Raw genomic sequence first — 11905 nt, forward strand, 5'->3', positions numbered from 1 at the left:
AGAGTGAACCTGTGACTAAGGGGGTAATGAAGTGGCACTAGCTCCCCTTTTTTGATGTGATCGAGGATGTTTGTCCGTTCCCGTTTCATTTGGTCAGAGAAGTCGAATGCGGCGGATGAAATGGCTTTGAAGGCAGAGCTGATGTGCCAGGGCTTCAGGGTGATTGACCTTGGTTATCAGGTCAATGTTGATGGGGGCTGACTGCCGTCCCTATAGTGAGTCTATGGGATTAGGTTTGGTAAACTCAGTTCTGCGATCTCAGCGCTACATTGACAGATTGAGAGATTTGAGAGCACTGAAGGATTTCTCTCCGAAAAACCTTAGAAACCTTCATTGAGATTTGTCAATAATTTGTTAAGTATCCTGGGAGAGGAGTGAGATTTGACTTGGTTAATCTTTACCTCTAGTTGGATTGTGAGAAGATGTTCCCCTCTTACAGCACATTAAAGATCTCCAGCATGGCTTGACAAATAGTGCGTGAAAATATAAAGACATCACTTAAGCATTCATTTCACATTTTATTATGAAATTGTAGGACCAAGTTCTGTAGTATGTACACTTTGTACAGTTAAAGTAATGACTTGTATAACAAACATGACTTACTTCAGTTTCCATAATTCATGAAAAGTTACAAAAAAAACGTGATAGAATCAGTAGTAGGATATTGAAATAGACGTTTGTCCACTGCATTAACACCCCTACGAAAAAGTCAAGTAGGCCTCGGCATTCTTCAAAGACGTGAAATGTACAGCACTCTCAGACAAATAGAGGGTATTGACATTAATGACCAGAGAATGGTCCCCCACTGGCTGACCTTTCAAAAACACCTTAAAAGGTGCGATTGATGTAGGTGCCATGGATGGAAACGCAGCAAAGCTACTGGAGTCTGTATACTAACTAAGGGAGCAAATGTAATGATCACACGATTATAATGCTACACATTCACTTCTCTGTCTTACATAGATTGTCAACAGTCCAAGGGATTGTGCCAACGATAAGACCAAGCAGACCCGTAGAACGTTCTGCCTGCTGATACAGATTTGTGAAGAGAAATATGTTGTCTATTGCACATAGGTTTTCCACAATACTTCTTCCAGGAATTTAAACAAGAACCCTTCTGCTTTACAGTTGCCAATTGAATGGCATGTCTAACACGTTGGCAATTTAAGGGCATTTTTCTGCTACTTCAGGCCACCTGACCTCAGACACAAGAGTACTTAATCCTGTCAGTTTGATAGGACTTGATTGTCAATCAGCTCATTTGAGTAACAATCCAACCAGCTTGAGTTCAGTTAGTCCTAAAATCATAGAGCTGTGCATGGACCTATTCCAATATGGAAACATAACCATCCACTTAATGCACGGACAAGTCCTGGGCTGTTGAGATGCAGAACTACAGTAACATCTCAATGTCTCTGGTATTAAGCTATATTGGAACTACTCAGTCCTCTTCCTTCCGAAAACGGCAGACATGCTTCTCACAATACCCTTGATCCCAGCTGCCCCCTTCTTGAGCGCCCTCGCCTCTCGGATAAGGTCGAGCAGTTCGTGAAATACCAGCTGTACCTCATGGTATGTCTCCGCTACAGAGATCTCAAAGAAGCCACAGTCTGTGGAAAGAGCGAGGAGGCGTCCTTCCTCGCTGGAGACGGTGCGGCGATGCTGGAGGTCACGTTTATTGCCCACGATAACGACGGGATGGGCTCCGGGGAATTTGCTTTTGGCTTGCTGGATGCGCTGCACCTGTTGTCGCACCACGTTGAAGCTGGCACGGTCACATATGCTGTAAACCAGGATGAAACCGTCAGCCCACTGGAGTTGTCTGTCACTGATGTGTCCCTCGACCTCACCATTCTAAAACACATGAAGACAAAATACATGTGTTCAGTCAACCCTTTAACCTCCTTGTTGAATAGAAATACTCCAGTATGCCCTGCCTGTTTGAGAATCCACTAATCAAAGTCTGTCGTTACCATTATAAAGTTATTATCATGTAGCCTAAATGATTTAGAATGTTTTCCCTCACCTGGGAGCAAAGCGAGTCCCAGATATTGAAGCTGATCTCCCGTCCTTCTATTCGGTCAGTGTGACTGTAGATGGATTCTGTAAATGCAAAACAAATCCGAACCATTTATATATTTGGTTTGATCTACTGTAACCTATTGATTTGATTGCAATTATATAATTATCAATGGATCAAGTCAAAAGACCAGCACTTACCAATATCGCCGTATTCGCCGATGAACCTTCTAGTGAGGAACCGCACCGTGAGAGCTGAGGACACAAAATTGCGTAATTAATGAGACATATTGAACAGTAAAATACATTACAACAGGAAATCCATTTCACATTGCATTTGGCCGTCATAACTCCGGTCTACTTTCAACGATCACAGTAAAGTCCCTCTTCACCGTGCACAAAGATTGTCAACGTCATGAATGAAAGAACTATTCAATTTTAAGGATTCATTCAACTATGCTCACCAGATTTACCGACGCTTTCCGCTCCAACTAGTAAGACATTAGCCTCCACCTTTTGCTGACTTCCTTCCATCGTTTTGCTGTAGTGGCGAGTTGGCTGATTTACTTGGACAACCATTTGTTAAAAGGGCGCAGCTGTTTCCGTGTCTCCGCTCAATGTGTAAGATACACAAAGTGAACTCTCTAGGATTGTGCTGCCTGGCAATTTATAAGGGGTAGGCGGGCACTGTTCGCTGATGGACAAAAAGTATGGGCCAATGAGGACTGTGCGCTTGTCTACGCCCAAATGCGCTTCGTCTAGAACTCCGTGCCAGAATAGCATACATTCCTAACCTTCAAAATGTATCGATTTTATCTTCCATTGTTGTTGGAGTTTAGTTATTAAATGGACACAAATTCATAAGAAACTATAATCTTGGGATTAACAGAACAATCTATACCAAAAAGACAAATAAAAAAACTGCGTGTAGATGCTAAAATAACCTGCAATTAATAGTTATCCCACCCCGTAGTCATAAGAGCAAAGACAGGGATGTATAGAGCTATTTGAACCTACATGATGGCAGAACCAACATTTTGCATTGTCAATACACTGATGACCAATGCCACCTGCTGGTGGTAATATTATGGACGTTTCTACTTTACCATGGTCCTGTTTGAATAGCGCCCAGTAAGATTTTCACAGAGTTATGACATTTACCAAACTTGACCAAGACAAAATCATAGAGATAAGATGCACATAAATATTTATTGTAAATAGACAAAAGGTGAATTAAATCCCAAAAGTCAAACCATGTGCAACATTGTTTATCCCCAGTGTAAAAATCAGGTTTGTAACAAACTAGTTGGCACCCTTGCACTTCTCAAATAATTCCCTATTTCTTTGAAAAATTGAGAACTTTGTCTCCAGACCTTGAATTTTCAACATTCTAGAACCCATTGTATGGAGACCGAGCAGTTGCCACATCCATAACCTATGGCGAGAGCTGACAACAGCATTTGGTGGAGGGCACCCCTCAAACATGAAAGACTTAGAGCAGTTTGCTTCTGAAGGCTGAGTAAAATCGCCAGTAATAAGATGCAGCCAAGAAGCATTTGTCTGCAGTTCTTGGCTAAAGGCTATGCAACCAAGTACTTGCCAATCATTTTGTACATGCCAAATTGTAAACTTAAATTTACCAAAATAAAATTGGTTCTGTAATGTTAAAAATACAGTAAGGTGTGGAGACCAAAGGTTTTTTCAAATTTCAAGTTATTTTAGAAGAAATATTGAATTAAGAAAAGTGAAAGGGTGCCAATATTTGGCTGCAACTATATACAAATATGTTCACCAAGGAATTCAAAGGCCAAATTAAATACACAAATACAGGCTTCTGCTGCCATTCTCCATCGAGTCCATCGAGTCCTGTGTAAAAGGAGTTCTCTCCAAGGTGGCTTAGCAGTTCAGACGTCTTTTCCGTATTGTCTTGTCGTGTCCTGTATATATATATATATTTACACCTTTTCTTCACATATCTTTTATTTATTTTATTATCCAAGAACTCAACTACAAAAGCTTTCCTGCAAAAGCTTTCCTGCAACCCGCTTCACCAATTACAATAAGTAATATTTACCTCAATCTGAAAATCCATCGTGGAAGATAGCCAGGGGCTAATTCAGAAGCTAGCCTGATAGCTAACCAGAAGCTACTCCGATAGCTAGCCAGAAGCTAATCTGTAGCTGCCCCGAAATTAGCCGGTTTGCTAGCTAGCGTTGGTGTTTCAGCTGCCCACGTTTTGCGGTCATCAGCTATTCCTTTAGCTCGATAATCTACCGGCACTTTTGCGCAACGCGACTCGGACCGGAGCATTCCGGGACTTTTTTTCTCCCAGTTTCCCCGGATTCCAACCGCAGGCTCTGGACACTTGCACCTTGATTTCGCAGCTAGCTAGCTGCATACCGTGTGACTATTGGCTTACGTCGACCCCGGAGCAAACTCAAATCATGCTGGAGCTAGCCAGCTGAGGAGTTCCATCACCATCCGGACCCGTTTCTTTTGTTGCTGCTGCAGATACGGAACCCCACCGGGCCTTCACGACTGACTGCCGACGTTATCTGCCCGAGGGATTTATCCAACCGGCAAATCCGTCCCGACGTTACCTGAACGCTCACCTGAGGCCCGCTAATCGTTAGCTGCCCTATCGGCTGCTATCTGAACAAAACCCCACTACACGGAACCTACCGACGGAAACGCACGAGGTATCTACAAACAGACCTCCATCCTATGCTGCTACCGATAGCCATATACCCGGCCAGCTGTCTGGATCGCCACGACCCCAACCAACCTCTACTCACTGGACCCTTACTGATCACTCGATTAAGCATGCCTCTCCTTAATGTAAATATGCCTTGTCCATTGCTGTTCTGGTTAGTGTTTATTGGCTTATTTCACTGTAGAGATTCTAGCCCTGCTCTCTATACCATATCCAACCTATCAGTTCCACCACCCACATATGCGATGACATCACCTGGTTTCAATGATGTTTCTAGAGACAAGATCTCTCTCATCATCACTCAATACCTAGGTTTACCTCCACTGTATTCACATCCTACCATACCTTTGTCTGTACATTATTCCTTTAAACTATTTTATCGCCCCCAGAAACTTCCTTTTACTCTCTGCTCTAGTAGCTCTAGGCGACCAATTCTCATAGCTTTTAGCCGTACCATTATCCTACTTCTCCTCTGTTCCTCTGGTGATGTAGAGGTGAATCCAGGCCCTGCAGTACCTGGCTCCACTCCTATTCCCCAGGCGCTCTCTTTTGATGACTTCTGTAACCGTAATAGCCTTGGCTTCATGCATGTTAACATTAGAAGCCTCCTCCCTAAGTTTGTTTTGTTCACTGCTTTAGCACACTCTACCAACCCGGATGTTTTAGCCGTGTCTGAATCCTGGCTTAGAAAGACCACCAAAAATTCAGACATTTTTATCCCCAATTACAATATTTTCAGACAAGATAGAACGGCCAAAGGGGGCGGTGTTGCAATCTACTGCAAAGACTGCCTGCAGAGTTCTGTTATACTATCCAGGTCTGTTCCCAAACAATTTGAACTTCTACTTTTAAAAATCCACCTCTCTAAAAACAAGTCTCTCACCGTTGCCGCCTGCTATAGACCACCCTCTGCCCCCAGCTGTGCTCTGGACACTATATGTGAACTGATTGCCCCCCATCTATCTTCAGAGCTCGTGCTGCTAGGCGACCTAAATTTGAACATGCTCAACACCCCAGCCACCCTACAATCTAAGCTTGATGCCCTCAATCTCACACAAATTATCAATGAACCTACCAGGTACCACCCCAATTCCGTAAACACGGGTACCCTCATAGATATCATCCTAACAAACTTGCCCTCCAAATACACCTCTGCTGTTTTCAACCAAGATCTCAGCGATCACTGCCTCATTGCCTGCATCCGTAATGGGTCAGCGGTCAAACGACCTCCACTCATCACTGTCAAACGCTCCCTGAAACACTTCAGCGAGCAGGCCTTCCTAATCGACCTGGCCGGGATATCCTGGAAGGATATTGATCTCATCCCGTCAGTAGAGGATGCCTGGTCATTTTTTAAAAATGCCTTCCTCACCATCTTGAATAAGCATGCCCCATTCAAGAAATTTAGAACCAGGAACAGATATAGCCCTTGGTTCTCTGGTCATGGGAGCTGGTCATGGGTGCACCTCAGCCACGCTCAAGGTCATAAACGATATCGTAACCGCCATCGATAGGAAACAATACTGTGCAGCCGTATTCATTGACCTGGCCAAGGCTTTTGACTCTGTCAATCACCACATCCTCATTGGCAGACTCGACAGCCTTGGTTTCTCTAATGATTGCCTCGCCTGGTTCACCAACTACTTCTCTGATAGAGTTCAGTGTGTCAAATCGGAGGGTCTGTTGTCCGGGCCTCTGGCAGTCTCTATGGGGGTGCCACAGGGTTCAATTCTTGGACCGACCCTCTTCTCTGTTTACATCAATGATGTCGCTCTTGCTGCTGGTGATTCTCTGATCCACCTCTACGCAGACGACACTATTCTGTATACTTCTGGCCCTTCTTTTGACACTGTGTTAACAACCCTCCAGGCGAGCTTCAATGCCATACAACTCTCCTTCCGTGGCCTCCAACTGCTCTTAAATACAAGTAAAACCAAATGCATGCTCTTCAACCGATCGCTGCCTGCTCCTGCCCGCCTGTCCAACATCACTACTTTGGACGGCTCTGACTTAGAATATGTGGACAACTACAAATACCTAGGTGTCTGGTTAGACTGTAAACTCTCCTTCCAGACCCACATCAAACATCTCCAATCCAAAGTCAAATCTAGAATTGGCTTCCTATTCCGCAACAAAGCATCCTTTACTCATGCTGCCAAACATACCCTTGTAAAACTGACCATCCTACCAATCCTCGACTTCGGTGATGTCATTTACAAAATAGCCTCCAAAACCCTACTCAATAAATTGGATGCAGTCTATCACAGTGCCATCCGTTTTGTCACCAAAGCCCCATATACTACCCACCACTGCGACCTGTACACTCTCGTTGGCTGGCCCTCGCTTCATACTCGTCGCCAAACCCACTGGTTCCAGGTCATCTACAAGACCCTGCTAGGTAAAGTCCCCCATTATCTCAGCTCGCTGGTCACCATAGCAGCACCTACCTGTAGCACGCGCTCCAGCAGGTATATCTCTCTAGTCACCCCCAAAACCAATTCTTCCTTTGGACGCCTCTCCTTCCAGTTCTCTGCTGCCAATGACTGGAACGAACTACAAAAATCTCTGAAACTGGAAACACCCATCTCCCTCACTAGCTTTAAGCACCAGCTGTCAGAGCAGCTCATAGATTACTGCACCTGTACATAACCCATCTACAATTTAGCCCAAACAACTACCTCTTTACCTACTGTATTTATTTATTAATTTATTTTGCTCCTTTGCACCCCATTATTTCTGTCTCTACTTTGCACTTTCTTCCAATGCAAACCAACCATTCCAGTGTTTTTTAGTTTTTATTTTACTTGCTGTGTTGTACTCACTTCGCCTCCATGGCCTTTTTAAATTTTATTTATTTATACATATATCTGTTTGCCTTCACCTCCCTTATCTCACCTCACTTGCTCACATTGTATATAGACTTATTTTTTTTCACTGTATTATTGACTATATGTTTGTTTTTACTCCATGTGTAATTATGTGTTGTTGTATGTGTCGAACTGCTTTGCTTTATCTTGGCCAGGTCGCAATTGTAAATGAGAACGTGTTCTCAATTTGCCTACCTGGTTAAATAAAGGTTAAAAAAAAAAAAAAAAAAAAGGAGTGTGCCTGCGCGCTCCTCCTCTAGAGGCCTCGGATTCTCCTCATGGACACTTTCTCCTTGTCCCCCTCTTGTTCTGCACTCCTCTCCGCCCTCCGCTTCCCGTGGTGGGGGTTGACGAGTAGCGAAGGGTGCAGGATCCCACAAACGTTTTGACCAGCTCTCTCCCAAAACATGCCTCAAGTCAGTCCACTGACTTGGAATACTGAGAAGAGAAAAGAGCGATGAAAGGTCAAGAGCAACAGAGATCCAGATCACTACATTGATGACTAAAGAGAGCAATAGAATACTGCTTTCCAACTTTCAAAGCTCTGACAAATTGTTTCACAATTTACCAGGAAGGTAGGAGTTAGGGGATTTTGGCAAAGCACCATCATTTGGAAATGAGGGCCTACATATGCAACTGTAGCCGTTATATTTCTCTATAGGCAAATCCGGGTGCCGAGTCATGGACACATCCATTGTGAGTCTCCTCACCTTCACGCTCTTCAACAGTGTGTGGAGAAGCCAGACATCGGACGCAAATTCTGACTGGGTGCGGTAAGGGGGGCAGTTTCCGCAGCAACAGTCCCCGTATCATGACGATGTTAAGAGAGCTAAGGAGAGGGAGTCAAAATACAATATTTCTCTAAAGTCAAGGCAAGACAACTGACTAACATCAAACTGCAATTGTTTACAGTATATCTGACACACACAATTGAAAAGTCATACTTCATTAAAGGGACCAGTCATTTGTCAGCAACCTACTTGGCAATAAACATTGCAGTGAAGACCGTCACTAACATATTCTTTTTCAACATTAAATTCATATCAATATTCAAAGTCTTGTGATTGTGTGACATTTTAATAGCCAACACTATGGCAATACTAAAAGAGGGATGCTAAGGATGTGTATACATAAATGCAGTAAGTTGCACTTGTCGATTACCTTTCCTGGTCTGCAGAGGACAATGCTGTTCTTTGTGCATGAAAGGACAAGCAGTAGCCGCTCACATCTCTGTAGGGTCGACCCCAAAGGGTAAGCGATGGTTCACACACACACACACACACACACACACACACACACACACACACACACACACACACACACACACACACACACACACACACACACACACACACACACCAGTGTTTCCCCAACTTCAGGCTTCAAGTACCCCAAACAGCATACATTTTTGTTGTAGCCCTGGACAAGCACACCTGATTCAACTTGTCAACTAATCATCAAGCCCTGAATGAGTTGAATCAGGTGAGTTTGTCCTGTGGCAACAACCCAAATGTGTGCTGTTGGGGCAACTGGAGTTAGAAACACTGCTGTAGACTACACTGGACAAACAAACACCTTGGAGTGGGCAAACAGAAACAATGGTGATTTAACAGCCAGACTAAAAACAAAAGTGGGTTGGATGAGTGTGATAAAATAACCAATCAAGATCCGGTCACATCAGAAATACATGGTTTACATTTTGATTCTACCCGTGTCTTTTTCAATTAAAAAATGATTCCCTGGATCTAAAAACAGACCATCTCCACTAAAATAGTATCAGGGTCAATAAGTACTAGATGCGGACACAGCAAACAATACCAGACATGTTCATAGAACTGGGCATGCACAGCCGTATGTACCCAGATGCGTATATTCCAGGTGAAAGGTAGCAGACGTGCCCAGACATGCTCTGCGAAGTAAAAAGGCTCACCATTTGGTCAGGAGGGCTCATACACAGTTCCTTGTCTGTCCCACTGTAGTCCTCCAGCAACGCCAGATCAGAGGTCCCGGCACAGCAGACACTGCCAGCACTCACAGCGAGAGCAGCATCACACACACCAAGCCAATACAGAGAGAGACCAATCTCAATGCTTTATTTGGGCCCACAGTGAAACATCTTTCCACACAGGGGCCCACATTTTCAGAGGTCCATATACAATACAGATTGAAATAAGACATCAATTATTGAAGTAATAGATACGTAATTTTCCTGAGAATCACACTTAACAGTTCATGGTGGGTAGAGACATTAGAAGAGCATCAGTATGGGAGCCTACTGTACAAATGTTTCTGCTTTATGCAGACAGATAATGTAGGCACACTTTGCAGAGGGTTCAGATAACGCAACAAGTCAGGGCTGAAAAAAATAAAATACTCTATGTTCATTCAGAATGCAATTAACTTGGTTAACTAAAACAAGCTTACGTGGATAAGGCATAGATGGGAGGAATGTGACACTTCCTGTGGAAGTTCCGTCCACACGTGACACACAGGGGTGAGCTTCCTCCTGGCCAGGAGGGGGTCGTAGCTGGAGGGGGTGCGCCTCAGACTGTCTGGGCTCAACATAGAGGAGCAAGGAGACTCTGGCTGATGGAGGATGTATAAACCAGTGTGAGCAGGAAAATCTGACATTAACACAATCAAACCAATAACACATGCAGTCGGTGAAACCAAATAGTTGGCCTTACCGGCACGTCCGTCTGGCTCACCTGAACGACAGTTTCCTGCCCTTTGACACCTGGGAGAGGGCGGAAGCGGGTAATAGGGGTACCAAGAATGTGTATCCGAAGCAAAGACACCTGCAGAAAACTACAGAGACGTTACACCCCATGATGGTGCACCACCACACTGAAGTCATACACACAGAATGATTTGTGCTGTTTTTTCTGGTTGACAAATGTTACAATAAAGGATATAACGTTTTTGTAACCTGCTATTAAGCCCAACAGACACCTGGCACCCAGTCTCTTCAATACCGTCAGCAGCACAGACATAAAAAAAATCATCCATATTGTCATCACCGTCCTGTATGACAGCAAGAGAGATAGGCTACATTTACTATTGCGTGGGGAAGAGAGACTCCTCCTTAGTGCTCAGATTTTATTTAAAAATATTTAAATGAAGGAAATTGGCCATTAAAATGCTTCAAATGAAACTAGACACACCATTAGAGTATAGACTACACCAAGAAGAGTTTAAATTAAAATACATATATACACAATATTTCAAATTTTGTTCAGTATGAAGGTCAAGAGACTGCAGAAAGGCTGTACAGTTATGATTTTGGGCATTAACATGGTAGATTTGGACTAAAAGCAAAAACTTAACTAAAAACTCACCCCATTCTGTACAAATGTGCGCAACCGCGACATTCAAACGAGGCTACAAAGAAAACTAATGGACTACGTTTCTATTCAAGCGCTGATCGATATGGTAATGGCTCTATAGTATTGGAGAAAAGTAAAGAAACGGACCCTCCGTTACATCGTGACGTGTCATGCCGTAACGTACAGCACGCATAAAGCAACTATTTCTGTCTAACAATCTCTCCACCAGGTGTAGCACTTCTCTCATCGTTTAAAAACAAGAAATGGACAGTGACGGGGGTAAGGGGGGATACATAGTCATTTTTTGCATCATCACTGTAAGCTATCATGACTCTCAACGCCGCTGTTTACTTCTGAAGATCCCTTTAGCACCGCCCTAAAAACCCAATACATACCTATTTGAAATGACACAAACTATTTATAGTGTTTTAGTTACATTTTAGGTGATAAGTTGGACAGATCGAGTGTGAAAAAAGCAGTTTTCCCACACATCTCCTCTTCTTCTCACTATCACGCATTAGTTTCGCTTCCCCACCCGCCATTTTTAAAAAGACCTGACAGAGCTCATTGCCTTCTTGAATTATGCAGAAACGGGCAGCTTGGAGGTCATGTCATTAATTTTGTTGGAAAGGGGAGAAATTGTGCTTTACAATGGTATTGACATTACAGATGATCTGGAAGTATTACGTTTTTGGGGCGCTAAAATAAGGTCAATTGTACGGACCAAGGCGATGTACAAAAGTGAGTGAGTTTACGTTACCTCTATAGGAGAGCAGACTTCATTGCTAGGTGAAGGGTGAGGTCAATGTCATCTTTGAGTGCAGTTGGGGACACTGACCTAAGGCTGTGGCGTCACAATTTCGTCAGCCGGTGATTGTCAAGCAAATAACTGTCGGGCTCATGGTAATTGACCATTCATTAACATAAACAGCCTACAAACCACTGATGTAGACCTTTGGAACATCTACATTTTAAAAAGG

At 43.6% G+C, this 11905-nt stretch overlaps 1 protein-coding gene across 1 annotated transcript; it reads right to left on the minus strand.

Annotated features, from left to right (window-relative positions):
• Nucleotides 1-498: 498 nt before the first annotated feature.
• On the minus strand, nt 499-2690 carry LOC129819831 (ras-related and estrogen-regulated growth inhibitor-like protein). Its single transcript, XM_055876451.1, has 4 exons — nt 2484-2690; nt 2221-2274; nt 2027-2103; nt 499-1854 (listed from the first exon to the last, which is right to left on the minus strand). Exons 1-4 carry the CDS (start codon nt 2596-2598, stop codon nt 1438-1440), a joined length of 663 nt encoding a protein of 220 aa, XP_055732426.1. The 5' UTR covers nt 2599-2690; the 3' UTR covers nt 499-1437.
• Nucleotides 2691-11905: the final 9215 nt, after the last annotated feature.

The sequence above is a fragment of the Salvelinus fontinalis genome, chromosome 22 (assembly GCF_029448725.1).
Source record: "Salvelinus fontinalis isolate EN_2023a chromosome 22, ASM2944872v1, whole genome shotgun sequence".
In the NCBI taxonomy this organism is placed as follows: domain Eukaryota; kingdom Metazoa; phylum Chordata; class Actinopteri; order Salmoniformes; family Salmonidae; genus Salvelinus; species Salvelinus fontinalis.

Bases quoted from the DNA above. Each gene is read 5' to 3' on its own strand.
- LOC129819831 (XM_055876451.1), bottom strand. From the start codon at position 2,598: ATGGTTGTCCAAGTAAATCAGCCAACTCGCCACTACAGCAAAACGATG. The intron at 2,275-2,483 runs GTGAGCATAGTT...TTGTGTCCTCAG, and splicing joins GGAAAGCGTCGGTAAATCTG to CTCTCACGGTGCGGTTCCTC. The intron at 2,104-2,220 runs GTAAGTGCTGGT...TTGCATTTACAG, and splicing joins CGGCGAATACGGCGATATTG to AATCCATCTACAGTCACACT.